Source organism: Hypanus sabinus, chromosome 6 (assembly GCF_030144855.1).
Source record: "Hypanus sabinus isolate sHypSab1 chromosome 6, sHypSab1.hap1, whole genome shotgun sequence".
Taxonomy (NCBI): Eukaryota; Metazoa; Chordata; class Chondrichthyes; order Myliobatiformes; family Dasyatidae; genus Hypanus; species Hypanus sabinus.
In genome coordinates, this window is record NC_082711.1 from 2,778,396 (window position 1) to 2,803,386 (window position 24,991).

The 24,991-nt window shown below is 44.4% G+C and overlaps 1 protein-coding gene across 6 annotated transcripts in view; it reads right to left on the minus strand.

The window, feature by feature from the left end:
• LOC132395239 (IQ motif and ankyrin repeat domain-containing protein 1-like) overlaps positions 1–24,991 on the minus strand; it is a 180,641-nt gene that overhangs the window by 86,460 nt on the left and 69,190 nt on the right. For all 6 annotated transcript variants that reach the window (XM_059971553.1, XM_059971551.1, XM_059971552.1 and 3 more), the window contains exons 6-7: positions 7,308–7,499; positions 3,703–3,828 (exon numbers count right to left, since the gene is read on the minus strand). In XM_059971553.1, the coding sequence (XP_059827536.1) occupies positions 3,703–3,828; positions 7,308–7,499 (318 nt within the window). The remainder of the gene's footprint in view (positions 1–3,702; positions 3,829–7,307; positions 7,500–24,991) is intronic.

Below are 24,991 nucleotides of genomic sequence, written 5' to 3' on the forward strand. Positions count from 1 at the left end.
AGAACTCCAGTAAGTTTGCCAAACAGGACCTGCCTTTGCTGAATCCATGCTGTGTCTCCCTGATAGATCCATTTCTTTGCAACTACCTCGCTATTTTGTCTTCAATAATAGCTTCAAGCAATTTTCCAACTACAGATTTAAACTAACTGGCCTCTTGCCACACAGGACTCTTGCACTTGTCACTGTTATTGGCCTGATCCCGCAGAGGATGGGAATTCCAGAGAATACAGAAGGAGCTGCCTATCTCGCCTCAGAGTAGCTCCTTAAACCCAGATCTTGTGTTTGCAGAGTTGTACACCACAGAAGCAGGCTATTGAACCCAAATCATCTGTGTTACCCAAGATTTCTCTCTGTTGCACCATTGCCTGCATTTGATCTCTCCGAGTCTAAGCATTTCCTGTGTGTGAAACTCTCCAGATTGGCTTCCATGTGTTGTTAGTGTACATGTCTCAGCAACATGTTATTGTTGTTGTGTGGAGAGGCTCTAATGCTGTGGAATCGCCTGTTGCAGATGCAAGGCAGTGTGGCATGGCAAGTGTCCGTGCTGGATTTAGGGACGTCCTCCTCCAATGTTTGCTTGGTGGAAGACAAGCTGGATGGTGTTCCGTGGCAGTCTTTGAATGGATAGCGGTGCAGACGCAGTAGAAGGTTCCTACACAGGTACAGAGTGGAGCTTGGAAAAACCTGTCTCCATAAATTAGATGTACCGCCTAGTGGAGCGGTCATTGTTGGAGTGGTCTGAGTCAGAGTGGTAAGGTTTTGGCTCAGCAGGCTTTGGTGAGAACAGGCAGAGGCAAGGTATGTAGGTAAGTTTATTTCTTATTTCTTTTTCTTACTTAACTCTTGAAAGAAATGGAGTATGTCTGTAGGGCCAGTGTTCTGTACTGGGTGTCAGATGTGGGATTTCTAGGAGACTACCAGCCTCCCCAATGGACACAGGTGCATCAAGATGCAGCTCCTTATAGACCGTGCAGCTTGATGACCTTTGGCTTGTTAGGGAAAGTGAGGCAGTGATAGACTGGAATTACAGGGAAGCAGTCACCCCAAGACTCCAGGAGACAGATAAATAGGTGACTGCCAAGAGAGGGAAGGGGGAACATCAGATAGTGAAGAGCCCCACTGTGGCCATCCCCCTCAACAATAAGCACACCATTTTGAGTAGTGGTTTGGGGATTGAGGACCTACCTGGCGGAAGCAATAGTAGCCTTGTCTCTGGCCCTGTGGCTCAGAAGGGTGGGGTAATGAAGAGGATAACAGCAGTAATAGGGACTCTGTAGCAAGAGAGGCAAATTGGCAATTCTATGGACACAAGAAAGAAACATGGATGGTAGTTTGCCTCCCAGGTGCCAGGGTGCACAATGTTTCTGAAAGTGTCCAAAATATCTTGAAAAATGTGGGCGAAGAGCTGTAAATCATAGTACATATTGATACCAATGACATGGGTAAAGCAGAATATGGGGAGTTAGGAAGGAAGTTAAGAAGCATGACATCATGGGCAGTAATCTCAGGATTGCTGCCTGTGCCACACAAAATTGAAGATAGGAGCAGAGTGAGGTGGCAGATAAATGTGTGGCTGAAGTATTGGAGCAGGGGCAGGGTTTCAGATTTCTCGATAATTGGGACCTCTTCTGAGGCAGGTGTGACCTGCACAAAAGGGATGATTTGCACTTGAATCCGAGGGGGGCTAATGTCCTTGCAGGCAGATTTGCAAAAGCTGTTGGGTATGGGTTAAACTAATATGACGGGGGGATGGGAATCAATATGATAGAGCTGAGGATGAACCAGCAGGTTTACAAGTAGATGACAGGTGTAATATGAACGTAAGGAAGGACAATCCAATGACTGGGTGCAAATACAAACAGAACAAAGCGTTAAATTGTACCACAGCAGGCAAAATTCAAAAGGGCAAAGAATAAAGGACTGAAGGTGCTGTACTTAAATGCATGTAGTTTTCAGAATAAGGTGGCTCAACTTGTGGCACAATTAGAGATTGGTCAGTATGACATTGTGGGCATCACTGAGTCATGACTGAAAGAAGGACATAGTTGGAAGCTTGGCATCAAAGGATATAAGGTACTTTGTATCAAAAGAACAGGCAGGAAGATATAGGGATGGTGTGGCTCTGTTGATAAGAGATGGAATTGCATCTTTAGAAAGAGAACAGTTGAAACTTTGTGGGTGGAGCTAGGAAACTGCAAGGGTAAAAAAAATATTATGGGAATCATATAATGGCCTCCAAATAGTAGCCAGAATGTGGGGCTGAGATTGCATAGGGAGCTGGAAAGGCATGTAATAAGGGTAATGTCACAATTCTAATGGGGGACTTCAGCTTGCAAGGGGATTGGGTAAATCAGGTTGGGTGTCAGATGGCAAGAGAGGGAATCTGCTGAATTTCTACAAGATGGCTTCTTAGAGCAGCTTGTGCTTGAGCCTACTTGAAAAACGGCTATCCTAGATTGGGTGCTGTGTAATAATCCAGATTTTATTAGGGAACTGAAGGTAAAGGAACCCTTAGGAGGCAGTGATCATAATATGATTGAATTCATAGTACAATTTGAGAGGGAGAAGCATAAGTCACATGTATCAGTATCATAATGGAATAAAGGGTATTAAAGAAGCATGAGAGTGGTGCTTGCCAAGCTGGATTGGAGGGGGGATACTTGGGGGAATGACAGCAGAGCAGAGGTAGCTGAAATTTCTAGGACAGTTCACAAGTTGCAGGACAGATAGTCCCAAAGAAGAAGTTCTCCTCACATGGCAAAGAAGGCAACCGGGGCTGATAAGGTAAGTTAAAGACTACTTAAAAGCCAAGGAAGAGCCATATAAAGTAGCAAAAGTGAGTGGGATGTGGGACGACCAGTACAAAAAGGATGAGTTGCACTTGAACCCGGGATTGCACTTGAGTAAGGGGAATTATGAGGCTATCAGGCAGGAGCTTGGAAGCTTAAATTGGCAACAGATGTTCTCAGGGAAAGGTATGGAAGAAATATGGCAAATGTTCAGGGGATATTTGTGTGGAGTTCTGTGTAGGTATGTTCCAATGAGACAGGGATGTTATGGTAGGGTACAAGAACCCTGGTGTACAAAGGCTGTAATAAATCTAATCAAGAAGAAAAGAAAAGCTTACAAGAGGTTCAGAGAGCTAGGTATGTTGCATGTTCCATCGAGGTAGTACAAAGGAAAACAACATTAGAATAGAGAACAAAGGTTGACAATTACAGCTGGCAGCTTGTTTCATTCACTGACCACCTTTGGGGTGAAGAAGTTTTCCCTCAGGTTTGTATTAAATCTCTTCTCTCTCCCCCGAAACCCATCCCCTCTAGTTCTTAGTTCACCAACCTAGGAAAAAGACTGACTGCATTAACTCAGTCTATGCATCTCATGAAACCATACACTCCGAAGAGATCACCCCTCATCCTCCAACACTATGATGAATAAAGTCCCAGCCTGCCCAAGCTCTCTCCATAACTTTGACCCTCAAGTCAGGGCAAAATTCTCATAAATTCCTCTGCACTGTCACTGCTTAATGGTATCATTCCAATAATAGGGTGAGCAAAATTGAACACAATGCTCCAAATGTGACCTCACCAATCTCTACAGGAACTTCCCTCCTCCTGTACTCAGAGCACTGACTGATACAGGCCTGTGGGGCCTCACTGAACTACATTTACCCCATGTGAGTGCTGATAATTCCCTCCTTACCTCCACAGGCATCGTACCATCCTCGGCGCTGATCCGAGGGTCGGCTCCACTCTGTAATAGAGTCTGAACAGCAGCAACATGGCCCCCAAATGCTGCGCGGTACAGAGGGGTCCGTCCGTACACACCCTGGCACAGACAGCAGGATCAGTTTGTGTGCACTGTATACATAAATACACGTCACCTACACACTCACCATCCACATACACACACACTCATAAACACACGCATGCATACACACAGACATACACACAAACCCATTACTACGCACACATATATAAGTGCCATGCATACAGAAACTACATGTACACAGACACACATGCAGAGACACACATGCACATAGACACATGTACAGGCAGATGCATCGATAAACAAACACACACATAGTAACAAAGTTTATAGTTGCAGACATAAGTGAGGGGGAACTTTGGGATCCACTGAGACTACGAGATGCACCAGGGCACTCCCCGAGCGTGTGCTGAGTATACAGGCACACCTAGAACATGGCATGGTGTGATCAAGGAAAGATGGGAACATACAGAGGGTTAGCACAGGGAGTCCCTCAAAAGTTAATTGCCAGGTCTAATTTTTGAACTACGCTCCTAAACTGTGGCACTCAATACCTAAAACTATAAGGGAGGCAATCTCAGTTGACACTTTTAAACACTCGGTTTATTTAATTGCCTGAGAGGAAGCCAAACAGAGTTTCATTGTATCTATGTATAATGACAATAAAGATCATTCATTCATTCATAAAAACCTATTTAACTGTGCTTTAAATTGACATAAATTTGTTTTTTATGTTCATGTTTCTTTTTACTTGATTTTCATGTTTGTACTGTATCCCATTGTAAAATAATTTGAATTGCATTATTTGTATGAAAAGTTCTCGATAAATGAAGTTACTATTATTTATATTAATACTACTACGTGGGCACATGGGAACACAGCGAGTACAGAGCCAGAGCCATCAAACATTCCTTGTATGATAACCCTTTCATTCCCAGAATCATCATTGTGAACTTGCTCTGAACCTTCTCCAATGCCAGCACATCTTAGATGAGGGGCCCAAAACTGTTCACAATTCTCAAGGTGAGGCCTCACCAGTGTTTTATAAAGCCTCAGCATCCTTGCTCATTTATTCCAGATCTCTTGAAATGAATCCTAACATTCCATTTGCCATCCTTACCGACTTTGCCTGCAAGTTAGGGTGTTCTGCATGAGTACTCTCAAGTCTTTTGCAACTCAAATATTTTCATTTGGTACTCTCATGCCCATTCTCCTAATCTGTCTAAGCCCTTCTGCTGCTAGTTTCCTCAACACTACCTGCCCCTCCACCAATCTTCGTAACAAAGCCATCTATTCCATGAACTAAATGACTGATACACAGCATAAAGAGAAGCGGTCCCAACACCAACCCTTTCCGGAACACCACTGGTCACTGACAGCCAACCAGAAAAGGATCCTTTTATCCCCTCTAGCTGCCTGCGACCACCAGCCAATGCTCTAACCATGCTAGTAAGTTTTCTGTAAGTTTTCTTGGTAAGCAGCCTCATGTGTGGCACCTTGTCAAAGGCCTTCTGAAAGTCCAAATATACAACATCCACTGCATCCCCTTTATCTATCCTACTTGTAATCTCCTCAAAGAATTCCAACAGGTTGATCAGGCAAATTTTCCCTTGAGGAAACCATGCTGACTCTGTCCTATCTTGTCCTGTGTCACCAAGTACTCCATAACCTCATCCTTAACAACTAACTCCAATATCTTTCCAACCACTGAGGTCAGATCACTACCTCTTTCAGAATCCTAGGATGCAGTTCATCTGGCCCAGGTGACTTTTGTACCTTAGGTCTTTCAGCTTTATCAGCACCTTCTCCCCTGTAAAAGTAACTGTACCCACTTCATTTCCCTCACACTCTTCAACATCTGGCACACCGCTTGTATCTTCCACTGTGAACACTGATGCAAAATATTTGTTTAGTTCATCTGCTATCTCTTTAGCCTTCATTATTATTTCTCCGGTCTCTTTTTCCTGCAGTCCTATATCCACTCTTATCTCTCTTTTATTTTTTACAGACAGACAGACATACTTTATTGATCCCGAGGGAAATTGGGTTTTGTTACAGTCACACCAACCAAGAATAGTGTGGAAATATAGCAATATAAAACCATAAATAATTAAATAATAATAAGTTAATCATGCCAAGTGGAAATAAGTCCAGGAGCATCCTATTGGCTCAGGGTGTCTGACACTCCGAGGGAGGAGTTGTAAAGTTTGATGGCCACAGGCAGGAATGACTTCCTATGACGTTCAGCGTTACATGTCGGTGGAATGAGTCTCTGGCTGAATGTACTCCTGTGCCTAACCAGTACATTATGGAGTGGATGGGAGTCATTGTCCAAGATGGCATGCAACTTGGACAGCATCCTCTTTTCAGACACCACTGTCAGAGAGTCCAGTTCCACCCCCACAACATCACTGGCCTTACGAATGAGTTTGTTAATTCTGTTGGTATCCGCTACCCTCAGCCTGCTGTCCCAACACACAACAGCAAACATGATAGCACTGGCAACCACAGCTTACTTGAAAAAGCTTTTACTGTCCACTTTGATATTGTCTGTAAGCTTACTTTCATATTTCATCTTTTCCCACTTAATGATTCTTTGCTCTGTGTAGGGTTTTAAAAGCTTTCCAATCCTGTCATCCCACTAATTTTTGCTTTGTTGTATGCCCTCTCTTTTGCTTCTACATTAGCTTTGACTTCCCTTATCAGCCTCAGCTGTATTATTTTACCATTTGGGTATTTTTTTTGTTTTTGGAATACATCCATCCTGCACCTTCCTCATTTCCCCTATAAATTCATGCCACCGCTGCTCTATTAGCATCCCTGCCAACATTTCCTTCCAATTTACTTTGGCCAACTCCTCTCTCATACCACTGTAATTTCCTTTACTCCACTGAAATCCTGCTACGTCAGACTTCACTTTCTCTCTATCAGATTTCAAGTTGAACTCAGTCATATTGTGATCATTGCCTCCAAGGGTTTTTTTTACCTTCAGCTCCCCAATCACCTCCAGTTCATTACTAAACACCCAATTCAGTCTACCTGATCCCCTTGTTGGCATTCAACAAAACTCACTCTCTTGAGATCGATTACTAGCCTGGTTTTCCCAATCAACCTGCATATTAAAATCTCCCATGACTACCATAACATAACTTTTGACAGGCCTTTTCTATTTCCTGTTGTGATCTGTGGTCCACCTCCCAGCCACTGCTGGGAGGCCCGTACATATATAACTGCCATCAGGGTCCTTTTATCCTTGCAGTTTCTTAACTCAACCCACAAGGATTCAGTATCTTCCAATCCTTTGTCACATTTTTCTACTGATTTGATGCCATTCTTCACCAGTAGAGCCACACCACCCCCTCTGCCTACCTTCCTATCCCACTAATATAACGTGTAACCTTGGACATTCACCTCCCAACTACAAACATCCTTCAACCACGAACATGTATTGAGTAATGGGGTCGCTCGATGACCGTGGTGCAGGGATGAGGAGTGGTGATACTGCTACCCCGTAACCTGGCCCTCTTCTCCCAAGTTACCTTTGAATTAGGATTGGCTCCTTTCTCGATCAGGAATTTGATGGCACTGGGATGCCCGCCACCAGCTGCCTCTGACAAGGGTGTGTTTCCATGGGCATCGGTGCAGTCCACCATGTCTAGCTGGTGACGTCGTCTCAACACCTGCCCTATCTCATCAAAGGCCACCCCATCTTTTGTATCCAACTCAGAAACCTGTGGGAGGAGGAAGCAGTCCATGAATACCCTCACTTTTGATATATCAGGCCCCATCCTAATCCCTTTACTCCCAATGGCCCATTTGGCCCATAATGTTACTCAGTTCATAGGGCATTACAGCACAGTGCAGACCCCTTGGCCCATAACGTTACTCAGTTCATAGAGCATTACAGCACAGTGCAGACCCCTTGGCCCATAACGTTACTCAGTTCATAGAGCATTACAGCACAGTGCAGACCCCTTGGCCCATAATGTTACTCAGTTCATAGAGCATTACAGCACAGTGCAGACCCCTTGGCCCATAACGTTACTCAGTTCATAGAGCATTACAGCACAGTGCAGACCCCTTGGCCCATAATGTTACTCAGCTCATAGGGCATTACATCACAGTGCAGACCCCTTGGCCCATAACGTTACTCAGTTCATAGAGCATTACAGCACAGTGCAGGCCCCTTGGCCCATAATGTTACTCAGCTCATAGGGCATTACATCACAGTGCAGACCCCTTGGCCCATAATGTTACTCAGCTCATAGGGCATTACATCACAGTGCAGACCCCTTGGCCCATAACGTTACTCAGTTCATAGAGCATTACAGCACAGTGCAGGCCCCTTGGCCCATAATGTTACTCAGCTCATAGGGCATTACATCACAGTGCAGGCCCCTTGGCCCATAATGTTACTCAGTTCATAGAGCATAACAGCACAGTGCAGGCCCCCTTGGCCCATAATGTTACTCAGTTCATAGGGCATTACATCACAGTGCAGGCCCCTTGGCCCATAACGTTACTCAGTTCATAGGGCATTACATCACAGTGCAGACCCCTTGGCCCATAACGTTATTCAGTTCATAGAGCATTACAGCACAGTGCAGACCCCTTGGCCCATAATGTTACTCAGTTCATAGAGCATAACAGCACAGTGCAGGCCCCCTTGGCCCATAATGTTACTCAGTTCATAGGGCATTACATCACAGTGCAGGCCCCTTGGCCCATAACGTTACTCAGTTCATAGGGCATTACATCACAGTGCAGACCCCTTGGCCCATAACGTTATTCAGTTCATAGAGCATTACAGCACAGTGCAGACCCCTTGGCCCATAATGTTACTCAGTTCATAGAACATTACAGCACAGTGCAGACCCTTTGGCCCATGATGTTGTGCTGACATATTAATGATCAATCTTATCCTTCCCTTCGATATAACCCTCCATGTGCTTATCTGAGATTCATTTAAATGTCCCACATGTATCTGCCTCTTGCATTACCTCTGGTTGTGCATTCCATGTACCTACCACTCTCTGTGTAAGAGAAATATAGCTCTGACATTCCCACTCTACTTTCCTCCAATCATCTTAAAATTATGGTCCCCTCGAAATCTACATTCCTACTCTGGGAAAAAGTCTCTGGCTGTTCTCTTAACTTATGCTTCTTATCATCTTGTACACCTCCATCAAGTCACCTTTCGATGTCTTAGACTACAAAATGAAAAGCCCTAGTGCACTCAGCCTATCCTCATAAGGCATGCTCTCTGATCTATGCAGCATCCTGGTAAATCTCCTCTGCACCTTCTCCAATGCTTCCACATTCTTCCTATAATAAGGTGACCGGAATGGAACACAGTACTCCAAGAGTGGTCTTACCGGGATTTTATACAGCTGCAACATTACTGGCTGGCTCTTGAACTCAATTCCCCTACTAAGGAAGTAACACATCACGTACCTTAACAACCCTATCAACTTGCTTGGCAGCAAATTAAACTGACGATATTTGTTTATCTGCCTACAAAATGTCCATATCACTTCATTCTCTGCATATTCATGAGCCTATCTAACAACTGTGTGAATACTTCTACCGCATCTGCCTCCACCACCACCCCAGTAGCACATTCCAGGTACCCATCACTTGCATATCTCCTTTGTACTTACCCCTCCCACCTTAAATGTATATCCTCTCATATTAGACATTTCAACACTGGGATAAAGATCCTGCCTGCCTGAGCCTCTCAGAATTATGTAAACCTGTATCAGATCTCCTATCAGCATATGCTATTTTAGAGAAAATGACCCAAAGTTTTCTAGCCTCTCCTTCTTGGTTTGTGTTCCCTCATCCTCCTCTTACTGAAGTCCACATTCAACTCTTCACTTTTACTGGTGTTGAATATCAGGTTGGTGTTACCGAGCTGATATATCTTGCTCTGGTGCCCTGTCGTCTCTATAAGATTCTGCAACAATAGTTGCATCACCAGCAAATTAATAGATGGCATTTGAGCTATACCTAGCCACACAGTCATGGGTATAGAGGGAGTAGAGCTGTGCACTAAGCACACATCCCTGAGGTGCACCAGTGCTGATCATAAATGACAAGGAGATATTATTACCAATTTGCACAGTTCGTGGTCTTCCGGTTTGGAAGTCAAGAACCCAATTGCAGAGGGAGGAACAGAGGCCCAGGTTCTGTATCTTGTCAATCAGGATTGTGGGAATGATGATGTTAAATGCTGAGCTATAGTCGATGACCGGCATCCTGACAGAGGTATTTGCATTGTCCAGGTGATCTAAGGCTGTGTGAAGAGCCACTGAGATTGCAGCGACCATAGACCTATTGTGATGATAGGCAAATTACATTGGGTCCAAGTCTCTGCTGAGGCAGGTGTTGATGCTAGTCATAATCAACCTCTCAAAGCACTTCATCACCATAGATGTGAGTGCTACTGGGCAATTGTCATTGAGGCAGTTCACACTACTCTTCTTGGTATAATGTTGTCCTTTTGAAGCAGGTGGGAACTTCCAACCATCGCAGTGAGAGGTTGAAAATGTCCTTGAATACACCCATCAATTGGTTGGCACAAGTATACGGAGCCTTGCCAGGAACTCCATTGGGGCCTGCCACCATGCGAGGGTTCACTGTCTTGAAAGAGCCTGACATCAGTCTCCGAGACAGAGATGACCGGGTCACCGGGTGTAGCAGGGATCTTCACCGCTGTAGTTATATTCTACCTTTCAAAGTGGGCATAGAAGGTGCTGAGCTCATCTACTAGTGAAATATCACTGCCATTCATGGTGTTGGGTTTCACTTGGTAGGAAGTAATGCCTCGCAAGCCCTGCCAGAGTTGACTTGCATCCAATGTTGCCTCCAACCATGCTCAACATTGTTTCTTCACTCTTGAAACAGCCCTCCATGTCATATCTGGTTTTCTTGTACAGACCTGTGTTGCCAGACTTAAATGCTACAGATCTAGTCCTGAGCAGTTGACGAGCCTCCTGATTCATCCACAACTTTTGTTTTGGGAATGTACTACAAGTTTTCGGAGGCACACACTCATTCACACAGGTTTGCATGAAGTCAGTGACAACTGTGGCATACTCGTCCAGATTTAAAGATGAATATAGTCCAGTCCACCAATTCAAAGCAGTCCTGTAAGTGCTCCTGTGCTTCCCTTGACTATACCTTCTTGGTCCTCACAATTGGTCATCAGACCCTGCCTATACTCAGGGAGCAGAGTACAGCCAAGGTACAGCCAGACTTTCCAAAGTGAGGGTGTGGAATAGCACGGTAGGCATTCTTGATAGTGGTGTAACAGTGGTCCATTGTGTTGTTTCCTCAGGCGCTACAAATTATTTATTTATAATAATTAGTTAGTGACTTTTTCCAGCTGGTCTGGTTAAAATCACTCAAAATGATGGTGAAGGTGTCAGGCTGTGTAGTTTCGTCTGTACAATGATCACGTCGCTCCGATCATCTAGAACCTGTTTGACATTGGCCTGAGGTAGAATGTACACTGCTACAAAACTGATCACAGAAATCTCACATAGTAGGTGAAATGGCCGACACTTCATTGCAAGATATTCCGGGTCTGATGAGCTGAATTGGGACATCACTGACATATTTGTGCACCAAGAGGAAATTATTATAAGACAGAACCTCTTCCTCTGCTTTTTGAGAGACTTGACAATCCTATCCTGACTTTGTATGGAGAGCCCATCAATCTGAATCGATGAGTTCAGCACAGAAGGGGTTAACCCAAATGGTAATACTCTTGGCAGTGTGGAGGATCAGAGGGATTTTGAGGTCTGAGTCCATAGGATGCTCAAAGCAGCTGTGCAGGTTGATTCTGTGGTTAAAAAGGCATGCAGTGTATTGGCCTTCATCAATTGTGGAATTGAATTTAGGAGCCGAGAGGTAATGTTGGAGCTCTATAGGACCCCAGTCAGGCCCCACTTGGAATGCTGTGCTCAGTTCTGGTCACCTCACTACAGGAAGGATGTGGAAGCCATAGAAAGGGTGCAGAGGAGATCTACAAGGATGTTGCCTGGATTTGGGAGCATGCCTGATGAAAACAGGTTGAGTGATCTCGGCCTTTTCTCCTTGGAGCGACAAAGGATGAGAGGTGACCTGATGAGGTATATAAGATGATCAGAGGCATTGATCGTGTGGATAGTCAGAGGCTTTTTCCCAGGGCTGAAATGGCTGCCACAAGAGTGCACAGGTTTAAGGTGCTGGGGAAGAAGTGGTGAAGAAGGCTTTTGGAACGCTGTCCTTTATAAATCAAAGCATTGAGTACAGAAGTTGGAATGTAATATTAAAATTGTACAAGGCATTGGTAAGGCCAAATTTAGAATATTGTGTGCAGTTCTGGTCACCGAATTATAGGAAAGATATCAATAAATTAGAGAGAGTGCAGAGACGATTTACTAGGATGTTACCTGGGTTTCAGCACTTAAGTTACAGAGAAAGGTTGAACAAGTTAAGTCTCTATTCATTGAAGCGTAGAAGGTTGAGGGGGGATTTTATCGAGGTATTTAAAATTTTGAGAGGGATAGATAGAGTTGACGTGAATAGGCTGTTTCCATTGAGAGTAGGGGAGATTCAAACGAGAGGACATGATTTGAGAGTTAGGGGGCAGAAGTTTAAGGGAAACACGAGGGGGTATTTCTTTACTCAGAGGGTGATAGCTGTGTGGAATGAGCTTCCTGTAGAAGTAGTAGAGGCTAGTTCAGTTGTGTCATTTAAGGTAAAATTGGATAGGTATATGGACAGGAAAGGAGTGGAGGGTTATGGACTGAGTGCGGGTAGGTGGGACTAGGTGAGATTAAGAGTTCGGCACGGTCTAGGAGGGCCGTGATGGCCTGTTTCTGTGCTGTGATTGTTATATGGTTACATGGTTATATGGGAGTTAGGTACAGAGGAGAAGTAATGGGTAAGTTTTTTATGCAGAGAGTGGTGAGTGTGTGGAATGGGCTGCTGGCAACGGTGGTGGAGGCGGATATGATAGGGTTTTTTAAAAGACTTTTGGATAGGTACATGGAGCTTAGTAAAATAGTGGGCTATGGGTAACCCTAGTAATGTCTAAGGTAGGGACATGTTCAGCACAACTTTGTGGGCCAAAGGGCCTGTATTGTGCTGTAGATTTTCTATGTTTCTATGGATTCCCTGAAGCAGAGGACACACACTATCCTAATGTCCCTCAGTCCAGAGCTCTTGCTGCCATTGTTCAGCAAACTAGTCCTTGTGTTGTTGTGCATAGCTGAGTCCCTTGGCTTTGATTCCAGTTCGAAGGAACAGCTTTTTTCACAGAAACTCTTCCACAAAGCTCACTTTTGAGAAGATCTCTCAGGACTGTAGAGGGGTGTACTTGGGGTCCAGTGGTTTCTGTAAGTTCAGAGCTGAAAGCAGTGCTGGACTTCTTTCAGTTTAGAAGGGCTTCTAGTTTGATGCATGTCTCATCTGCTGCACTCAGTTTCCATGGGTGGCCACTGCATTTCTGGCCCTTGACCTTGCCCATTTTTTGTGCTTCTTCGGAAGAGCTTGAACAGCACATCTTGAAAACTCCTGTCTGTTGTGAAATTCCTGCTCTGGAGAGACCTTGCTGATGCAAGATGACCACTTTGTGACTTGTGGTATGCTCACTCTGGCCATGTTGTAAGAATTGATGATTTGAAGATTAAACTGACACATCTCCCACACCTTTCAGTTTGGTTGTCCCTTGCCCAATTTAATTCCTTCTACACCCCTTTCTGTTTCAGTAAATCAGATTAGTTCATTTAACTCATATCATTAGCACCTGCTATCTTTGTTTAATCAGGCACTGGACTATATACCTGCAAAGTCATCAAGTTTTTTTCATTTAGAAAGTGGTCAATTACTTAATATGTTATTTCCTTTAATGAAAAATTTTCAAAATTCTCTGTAACATTTAATATTTTGGAAAATGTGTGTTTGGGAATCTAAAATTTGCTCTCTTCTACTGACACACCAATTTTAGAAAAACTAGCACATTTATTTTTCAACATAGTCCCCTCCTACATTTACACACTTAGTCTAGCGGCCGTCGAGCATACGGATCTTGGATCTCCAGAAAGTGTCCACAGATGGGTGATTGATAAGTTTGTGGCTTAAGGTAGAAGGAGTTGAGTTATACAGCTCTTGTTATGTGCACATGCAGATCAACTCTTTGAGTGATTATGCAGAAAGTTCGAAGTCTTTTGGAAGAGGACAGTGAGGCTTTGAGAGGAAGTGCGGTGGCGGCCATTTTCAAATTGTCCAATTGCTTCTCAGAGCGGAGTTCTGAGAGGCAGGACTGCGCAGGCGCGTGAAGGAGGCCTGGGAAGGAGGGAAGATATAAAAAGAACGCAGCCTTAAGAAGCAGGCAGCTTCGTTTGCGGGCAGTGGAGTGCGCCGGGAGCAGAGTGTAGGGCTTGGGCTCTGGGGGCTTAGGCGGAAGAGGGCACAGTAGGCTTATCTTGTAGTTTTTGTTATTGTCAGTTATTCGGGAAGTATGAGTGTGAGGGCAGCTTGTTGTTCTCGGTGTCGGATGTGGGAGGTCCTGGAGTCTCCGAGCTTCCCGGACGTCCACATCTGCGCCAGGTGCACCGAACTGCAGCTCCTGAGGGACCGAGTTAGGGAACTGGAGCTGCAGCTCGATGACCTTCGCCTGGTCAGGGAGAGTGAGGAGTTGATAGAGAGGAGATACAGGCAGGTGGTCACTCCGGGGCCACGGGAGGCAGATAGGTGGGTCACGATCAGGAAGGGGAAGAGGCAGGTACTAGAGAGTACCCCAGTGGCTGTACACCTTGACAATAAGTACTCATGTTTGAGTACTGTTGGGGGGGACAGCCTACCTGGTGGAAGTGACAGTGGCTGGGCCTCCGGCACAGAGGACGGCCCTGTAGCTCAGAAGGGTAGGGATAGAAGAAAGAGGTCCATAGTAATAGGGGACTCAATAGTCAGGGGGTTCAGACAGGCGGTTCTGTGGAGGTGATCAGGAGTCCCAGATTGTAATTTGCCTCCCTGGTGCCAGGGTTCGGGATGTTTCTGATCGCATCCAAGATATCCTGAAGTGGGAGGGTGAGGAGCCAGAGGTTGTGGTACATGTAGGTACCAATGACATAGGTAGAAAAGGGGAAGAGGTCCTGAAACAAGAGTATAGGGAGTTAGGAAGGCAGTTAAGAAGAAGGACCACAAAGGTAGTAATCTCGGGATTACTGCCTGTGCCACGCGACAGTGAGAGTAGGAATGGAATTAGGTGGAGGATGAATGCGTGGCTGTGGGATTGGAGCAGGGGGCAGGGATTCAAGTTTCTGGATCATTGGGACCTCTTCTGGGGCAGGCGTGACCTGTTCAAGAAGGACGGGTTACACTTGAATCCTGGGGGGACCAATATCCTAGCGGGGAGGTTTGCTAGGGCTAAAGGGCAGACTTTAAACTAGTAAGATGGGGGGGGGGGGTGGGAATCAATTTGAGGAAACTATGGGAGAGGAGGTTAGTTCACCAGTAGAGCAAGTAAATAGACAGCGTGTGAGGGAGGAAAGGCAGGTGATGGAGAAGGAATGCGCTCAGCCCGAAGATGTAGGGGAGAAGAAAGAAAAGGATAATAAATTTGAATGCATTGTTAGGGATGAAAAGAGAGGAGGAGGTGGAAAGTATCTTAAATGTATCTATTTTAATGCTAGGAGCATTGTAAGAAAGGTGGATGAGCTTAAAGCATGGATTGATACCTGGAATTATGATGTTGTAGCTATTAGTGAAACATGGTTGCAGGAAGGGTGTGATTGGCAACTAAATATTCCTGGATTTAGTTGCTTCAGGTGTGATAGAGTAGGAGGGGCCAGAGGAGGAGGTGTTACATTGCTTGTCCGAGGAAAATCTTATGGCGGTGCTTTGGAAGGATAGATTAGAGAGCTCCTCTAGGGAGACTATTTGGGTGGAACTGAGGAATGGGAAAGGTGTAGTATCACTGATAGGAGTGTATTATAGGCCACCTAATGGGGAGCATGAGTTGGAAGAGCAAATGTGTAAGGAGATATTTGTAGTAAACACAAGGTGGTGATTGTGGGAGATTTTAGTTTTCCACACATTGACTGGGAATCTCATTCTGTAAATGGGCTGGATGGTTTAGAGTTTGTGAAATGTGTGCAGGATAGTTTTTTGCAACAATACATAGAAGTATCGACTAGAGATGGGGCAGTGTTGGATCTCCTGTTAGGGAATGCAATAGGTCAGCTGACAGATGTATGTGTTGGGGAGCACTTTGGGTCCAGTGATCACAATAGCATTAGCTTCAATATAATTATGGAGAAGATTTTTGATTGGAGAACAGCTAACTTTGAGGAGATGCGAAGGGATTTAGAGAGAGTGGATTGGGTCAAGTTGTTTTATGGGAAGGATGTAATAGAGAAATGGAGGTCATTTAAAGGTAAAATTATGAGGGTACAGAATCTTTGTGTTCCTGTTAGGTTGAAAGGAAAGGTTAAAGGTTTGAAAGCACCATGGTTTTCAAGGGATATTAGAAATTTGGTTTGGAAAAAGAGGGATGTCTACAATAGATATAGGCAGCATGGAGTAAAGGAATTGCTCGAGGAATATAAAGAATGTAAAAGGAATCTTAAGAAAGAGATTAGAAAAGCTAAAAGAAGATACGAGGTTGGTTTGGCAAATAAGGTGAAAGTAAATCCGAAAGGTTTCTACAGTTATATTAAAAACAAGAGGTTAGTGAGGGATAAAATTGGCCCCTTAGAGAATCAGAGTGGTCAGCTATGTGTGGAGCCAAGGGAGATGGGAGAGATTTTGAATGATTTCTTCTCTTCGGTATTCACTAAGGAGAAGGATATTGAATTGTGTAAGGTGTGGGAAACAAGTAAGGAAATTATGGAACCTATGACAATTAAAGAGGTGGAAGTACTGGCGCTTTTAAGAAATTTAAAAGTGGATAAATCTCCGGGTCCTGACAGCATATTCCCCAGGACCTTGAGGGAAGTTTGTGTAGAAATAGCAGGAGCTCTGACGGAGATCTTTAATATGTCATTAGAAACGGGGATTGTGCCGGAGGATTGGCGTATTGCTCATGTGGTTCCATTGTTTAAAAAGGGTTCTAGAAGGAAGCCTAGCAATTATAGACCTGTCAGTTTGACATCAGTGGTGGGTAAATTAATGGAAAGTATTCTTAGAGATAGTATTTATAATTATCTGGATAGACGGGATCTGATTAGAAGTAGCCAGCATGGATTTGTGCGTGGAAGGTCATGTTTGACAAACCTTATTGAATTTTTTGAAGAAGTTACGAGGAATGTTGACGATGGTAAGGCAGTGGATGTAGTCTATATGGACTTCAGCAAAGCCTTTGACAAAGTTCCACATGGAAGGTTAGTTAAGAGGGTTCAGTCGTTAGGTATTAATGCTGAAGTAATAAAATGGATTCAACAGTGGCTAGATGGGAGATGCCAGAGAGTAGTGGTGGATAATTGTTTATCGGGATGGAGGCCGGTGACTAGCGGGGTGCCTCAGGGAGCTGTTTTGGGCCCAATGTTGTTTGTAATATACATAAATGATCTGGATAATGGGGTGGTAAATTGGATTAGTAAGTATGCCGATGATACTAAGGTTGGAGGTGTTGTGGATAATGAGGTGGGTTTTCAAAGTTTGCAGGGAGATTTATGCCAGTTAGAAGAATGGGATGAACATTGGAATATGGAGTTTAATGCTGAGAAGTGTGAGGTTCTACATTTTGGCAGGAATAATCCAAATAGAACATACAGGGTAAATGGTAGGGCATTGAGAAATGCAGTGGAACAGAGATATCTGGGAATAACAGTGCATAGTTCCCTGAAGGTGGAGTCTCATGCAGATAGGGTGGTGAAGAAGGCTTTTGGAACGCTGGCCTTTATAAATCGAAGCATTGAGTACAGAAGTTGGGATGTAATGTTAAAATTGTACAAGGCATTGGTAAGGCCAAATTTGGAATATTGTGTACAGTTCTGGTCACCGAATTATAGGAAAGATATCAATAAATTAGAGAGAGTGCAGAGACGATTTACTAGGATGTTACCTGGGTTTCAGCACTTAAGTTACAGAGAAAGGTTGAACAAGTTAGGTCTCTATTCAATGGAGCGTAGAAGGTTGAGGGGGGATTTGATCGAGGTATTTAAAATTTTGAGAGGGATAGATAGAGTTGCCGTGAATAGGCTGTTTCCATTGAGAGTAGGGGAGATTCAAACGAGAGGACATGATTTGAGAGTTAGGGGGCAGAAGTTTAAGGGAAACACGAGGGGGTATTTCTTTACTCAGAGGGTGATAGCTGTGTGGAATGAGCTTCCTGTAGAAGTAGTAGAGGCTAGTTCAGTTGTGTCATTTAAGGTAAAATTGGATAGGTATATGGACAGGAAAGGAGTGGAGGGTTATGGGCTGAGTGCGGGTAGGTGGGACTAGGTGAGATTAAGAGTTCGGCACGGACTAGTAGGACCGAGATGGCCTGTTTCTGTGCTGTGATTGTTATATGGTTATATGTTATATAACTCATCTCCTTCTACCTTAGGCCATGATATTATCAATCACCCCCGATGAATTATTAACTTCAAACTTTCTGCATAATCACTCAAAGAGTGATGTGAAACACAGAAAATGCTGGAGGATCTCAGTAGGCAGCATCTGTGGAAAACAGTACAGTCGATGTTTTGGGCTGAATCCCTTCAGCAGAACTGGGAAAAAAATGTGAACAGCAGGCTTAAATAGTGAGGCGAGGGGAGAGAGAACCATCATATGATAGGTGAATCCTGGATGGGGTGGGATGAAGTAAAGAGCTAGGAAGTTGATTGGTGAAATCTCAGAAGACCATGGAAGAAAAAAGAGGAAAGAAGCACCAGAGAGAGAGGATCCAGGCAAGGAATTAAGGTGAGGGAGGGAAAAGGGGGATGGGAAATGTAGAAGGGGGGGCATTATTGGAAGTTCAAGAAATTGATGTTCATGCCATCATGTTGGAGGCTACCCAGCAGAAGATGTTAGTCCTCCAACCTAAATGTGGCCTCATCATGACAGTAGAGGAGGCCATGGATGGACATATCAGAATGGGAATGGGAAGTGGAATTAAAATGGGTGGCCACTGGGAGATCCCGCTTGTTCTGCATGCTCGGCAAAGCAGTTTCCCAATCTACGTTGGGTCTCACCGATGTAAAGGAAGCCACACCAGGTAAATAACCCAACAGACTCACAGGTGAAGTGTTGTCCCACCTGGAAGGACAGTTTAGGGCTCTGGATGGTAGAGGGAAGAGGTGTAAGAGTACTTGTGAAATGAAGACACCTATTTCTCCCTTATTAAGGAGAGAGAGAGCCTGTTGTATGTTGAATACGGAGTGAATGAGTAGTCTTTGGGGTACTGCAAGTCTGTGTCTTTGCTGTTGCTTTGCTGCACACTTGAGTGCTCGGTGGTGGGTACTGATGCTTTTTTTTTGCTGGTGGAGGAAGGGGGGAATCATTGTTTGCTGTCACTTACGTACAGGAGGGAGGGGAACTGGGGCAGAGACTTTGGGGTTCTAACATTTAACTATCATTCATTCTTTGGGGGCATTCCACTGTTTTTGTGGATGGTTGCGAAGAAGAAGCATTTCAGGACATATATTGCATACATTTCTCTGACATTAAATGTACCTTTGAAACCTGCTCCATTTGCAAGGCTAAGTGCCTGGTGGGAGATCAGTGGGGAGGGATGAATGGACAGAGAATTGCGTAGGGAGAGATCACTGCAGAAAGCAAAAAGGGTGGGGATGAGGGAAAGATGTGCTTGGTGGTGGCATCCTGTTGGAGGTGGCGGAAGTTTCAGAGAATTATTTTGTGGGCGCAGAGGCTGGTGCGGTGGCAGGTGAGGACTAGAGAAACCCCATCCCTGGTAGGTTGGTGGGAGGATGGGGTAAGAGCAGACATGTGTGAAATGGAAGAGATACGTTTGAGGGCAGTGTTGATGGTGGAGGAAAGGAAAGTCTTTTCTTTGGAAAAGGAGAACATCTCCTTCTTTCTAGAATCCTGAGCGGAGATGGAGGAATTGAGAAAAGACAATGGCATTTTTACAAGTAGTAGGGTGGGACAAGGTGTAGTCTAGGTAGCCATGAGAGTCCATGGGTTTGAAATAGTCATCGGTGGATAAGCTGTCTCCAGAGATAGAGACAGTGAGATCGGGAAAGGGAAGGGAGGTGTCAGAAATGTATGGGGTGAATTTGAAGGCAGGTGGAAGCTGGAGGCAAAGTGGATGAAGTCGACGAGTTCAGCACAGGTGCAGGAAGCAGCACCAATGCAGTCGTCGATGTAGCACAGGAAAAATGCAGACTCTCCCTCTCCTCCATTTCCCATCCCCTGTTCCCTCTCTCACCCCATCACCTTGCCTGCCCATTGCCTCCCTCAGGTGATCCTTCCCCCTTTTTCTTTCTTCCATGGCCCTTTGTCTCTTTCATTAATCAATTTCCCAGCTCTTTACTTCATCCCTCCCCCTTCAGGTTTCACCTATTACCTCATGATTCTCTCTTCCCTCCCCCCACCTCTTAAATCTACTCCTCAGCTTTTTTCTCTCCCAGTTTTGACAAAGGGTTTTGGCTCAAAATGTCAACTGTACTTTTTTCCATTGATGCTACCAGGCCTGCTGAGTTCCTCCAGCATTATAGAAACATAGAAACATAGAAAACATGTCCCTACTTTAGAACTACCTAAGCTTTACCCAATAGCTCTCTATTTATGGACTTGGATCCCAAGATCCCTTTGATCCTCCACACTGCCAAGAGTCTTAACACTAATGCTATATTCTGCCATCATATTTGACCTACCAAAATGAACCACCTCACAATTCTCTGGGTTGAACTCCATCTGGCACTTCTCAGCCCAGTTTTGCATCCTATTAAGGTCCCATTGTAACCTCTGACAGCTCTCCACACAATCCACAATACCCTCAACCTTTGTGTCATCAGCAAATTTACTAACCTATCACTCCACTTCCTCATCCAGGTCATTTATAAAAATCACAAAGAGTGAGGGTCCCAGAACAGATCCCTGAGGCACACCACTGGTCACTGGTGTGTGTTGCTTGGATTTCCAGCATCTGCAGATTTTATCGTGTTTGAAAGTCACATGTAGCCTGCAGAGGGCAGCAGATATCTGTGTCTAGACCTGCTTTAAATACCTGGCCACATCAGTAATGCAACATATTTGTTTTATTTACCAGCTGGATGCTTTGAACATAGAACACAGAAGACAACAACACAAGAACAGGCCCTTCAGACCACACTGTTATGCTGAACCAATTAAATTAGTAATCAACTGGCCAAATAACCTAATCCCTTCTGCTGCAAAATGTCCATACACTTCCATTTTCCTCACACTTGTATGCTAATCTAAATGTCTCTTAAAACTATCTTAGTATTTCTGCCTCTACCAGCACTCCAAGCAACGCATTCCAGGCACTCAGCACTCTCTGTGGAAAAAAACTTTCGCCTCACATCTCCTTTTAAATAACCCCCTCTCCCCTTAAATGCATACCCCTGGTATTAGATATTTCAACCCTGAGAAAAAGGTACTGTCTATCATGATCTTATAAACCTCTATCAGATGTCCCCTCAACCTCCACTGTTTGAAAGAAAACAACCCAGGTTTGTCCAAACTTTCATTATGCCACATGCCTTCTAATCCAGGGAACCACTTGGTGAACACCTCCTACATACCCTCTCCAAAGCCTTGACACCCTATTTTATCTATCTGTACAGAGATACACACTCTTCTGCTTCATAACTAAACTCTATTATTGGACTGCACTTTCTTCATGTAATATCACAATGTTAATACCTAGCCCATTTCCAACACCTCCCTCACTGTCTGTATCTCCAGAGACAGTTTACCACTGATGTCTATTATAAACCCACGGACTGTCACAGCTACCTGGATTATACCTCATCCCACCATTACTTGTAAAAACTCCATCCCCTTCTCTCAACTCTTCCATCTCTACCACATCTGCTCTCAAGTTGAGGCTTTTCATTTTAAAATGCAAGTTTCCACCGTTTTCAAAGAAAGGACCTTTCTTTCCTCCACCATCAATGCTACCCTCAACCACATCTCTCCCATTTCACGCATGTCTGCTCTTACCAGGTGTTAGGTCTCTCAGTGGGAGAGCATTTTGGAGATAGTGATCACAATTCTATCTCCTTTACCAAAGTACTGGACAGCAATAGGAACAGACAAGTTAGGAAATCATTTAATTAGAATAAGGGGAAATATTAAACTATCAGGCAGGAATTTGGAAGCATAAATTGGGAACAAATGTTCTCAGGGAAATGTACAGCAGAAATGTGGTAAATATTAAGGGGATATTTGCGTGGCATTCTGCATAGGTAGGTTCCAATGAGGCAGGGAGAGGATGGTAGGGTACAGGAACTGTGGTGTACAAAGGCTGTTGAAAATCTAGTTAAGAAGAAAAGGAATGCTTTTGAAAGGTTCAAAAAACTCTCGCAATGATCTTGGCATCAACAATGGGGATGGGAGAGATTCCGGAGAACAGGAGGGTTGCAGATAGAGATAGCTCAGGAAATTATAGACCAGTGATTGATAAGTTGATGGAAAAGATCCTGAGAGGCAGGATTTATGAACATTTGGAGAGGCATAATATGATTAGGAGTAGTCAGTATGGCTTTGTCAAAGGCAGGTCGTGCCTTACGAGCCTGATTGAATTTTTTGAGGATGTGACTAAACACATTGATGAAGGTAGAGCAGTAGATGTAGTGTACATGGATTTCAGCAAGGCATTTGATAAAGTACCCAATGCAAGGCTTATTGAGAAAGTAAGGAGGCATGGGATCAAAGGGAACCTGGCTTTGTGGATCCAGAATTGTGTTGCACACAGAAGGCAAAGAATGGTTGCAGATGGGACATATTCTGCATGGAGATTGGTGACCAGTGGTGTGTTTCAGGGATCTGTTCTGTGACCCCTTCTCTTTGTGATTTTTATAAATGACCTGGATGAGGAAGTGGAGGGATGGGCTAGTAAATTTGCTGATGACACAAAGGTTTGGGGTATTGTGTATAGTGTGGAGGACTGTCAGAGGTTAGAGTGGGACATCAATAGGATGCAAAACTGGGCTGAACAGTGGCAGATGGAGTTCAATGCAGAGAAGTGTGAGGTGGTTCATTTTGGTAGGTCAAATATGATGGCAGAATATAGTATTAATGGTTAGACTCTTGGCAGTGTTGATGATCAGAAGGATCTTGGGGTCCGAGTCCATAGGTCACTCAAAGCTGCTGCTGAGTTTGACTCTGTGGTTAAGAAGGCATACGGTGTATTGGCCTTCATCAACTGTTGAATTGAATTTAGGAGCCGAAAGGTAATGTTGCAGCTATATAGGACCCTGGACAGACCCCACTTGGGATACTCTACTCAGTTCTGGTCACCTCATTACAGGAAGGATGTGGAAACCATAGAAAGGGTGCAGAGGAGATTTACAAATATGTTTCCTGAATTGGGGAGCACGCCTTATGAGAACAGGTTGAGTGAACTTGGCCTTTTCTCTTTTGAGCGACGGAGGATGAGGGGTGACCTGATAGAGGTGTACAAGACAGTGAAAGCCATTGATCATGTGGATAGTCAGTGGCTTTTTCTGAGGGCTGAAATGGCTATCACGAGACGGCACAGTTTAAAGTGTTTGGAAGTAGATACAGAGGAGATGTCAGGGGTGTGTTTTTTACGCAGAGAGTGGCGAGTGCATTGAATGGGCTGCCAGCGATTGTGGTGGAGGCAGATATGATCGAGTCTTTTTAGTGACTCCTGGATAGGTACATGGAGCTTAATGAAATAGAGGGCTAATGGTTAACCCTAGGTAATTTCTGATGTAAGTACATGTTTTCGACACAACATTGTGGGCTGAAGGGCCTGTATTGTGCTGTAGTTTTTCTATTTTTCTATGTTTTTATGTTTCTATGTTTACCCTGTCCTCCCACCACCTTACCAGGGACAGGCTTCCTCTTGTCCTCACCTACCACTCCCCAGCCTCTGCATTCAATACATAATTCTCCAAAGTTTCACCAACCCCAACAGGGTCCCACAACTTTCCCCCTCCCCCACATTCTGTTTTCTGCAGGGATTACTCCCTAAGCTACTCTCTTGTCCTTTCATCCCTCCCCACTAATCTCCATCCAGGCACTTGCAAGCGGAACAAGTGCTACACCTGCTCGTGCACCTTCTCTCTCACTACAATTCAGGGCCCTAAAGAGTCCTTCTGGGTAAGGCAACACTTCACCTGTGAGTCTGTTGGGGTTATATACTGTGTTCAGTGCCCCCAGTGTAGCCTCCTGTACATTGGTGAGACCAGACATAGATTGGAAGACCACTTCTCTGAGCACTTATGCTCTATCCACCAGATGAAGCGGGATCTCCCAGTGGCCACACATTTCACTTTCCATTCCCATTCCGATATGTCCATCCGTAGGCTCCTCCACCGTCGTGATGAGGCCACACTTAGATTGGAATAATAATACCTTATATTCAATCAGGGTAGTCTCCAATGTGATGGAATGAACACTGATTCCTCAAACTTCTGTTAATGACCCCCACTCCCCCTCCTTCTTCATTTCCCATTCCCTTTCTCGTCTCACCTTATCTCCTTGCCTGCACTTCACCTCCTTCTGGTGCTCCACCCCCTCCCCTTTTATTTTTCCACTTCTGTCTCTTTCACCAATCAACTTCCCAGCTCTTTATTTCATCCTTCTCTCTCCAGGTTTCACCTATCACCTTGTGTTTCTCTCTCCCCTCCCTTCAATCTTTAAATCTACTCCTCAACTTTTTTCTCCTGTCCTGCTGAAGGGTTTCGGCCCAAAATGTCAACTGTACTCTTTTCTATAGATGCTACCTGGCCTATAGAGTTCCTCCAGCATTTTTGTGTGTGTTGCACAAATTAATCAATATTATTTTCAACCTACATTATAAAACATAAATTCTGAGCATTTTCTTCCTTGACACTTAAAAAGACCCTTTAAGACTCAACGAAGAGAGAGAAAGGAACTCTTGACCACACTACACAGTTTAATCATCATCCCATCTCCACTAATCCCAGTAGGATACCCTGATTTCCCTTAAATCCATGGACATAGGGGAGGAAAAGGTTACCAGGGGTGGGCAAACTTATTGACTTGAGGGCCACAAAGGGTTCTAAAATTTGACAGGGGGGCCGGACCAGGAGCAGATGGACGGAGT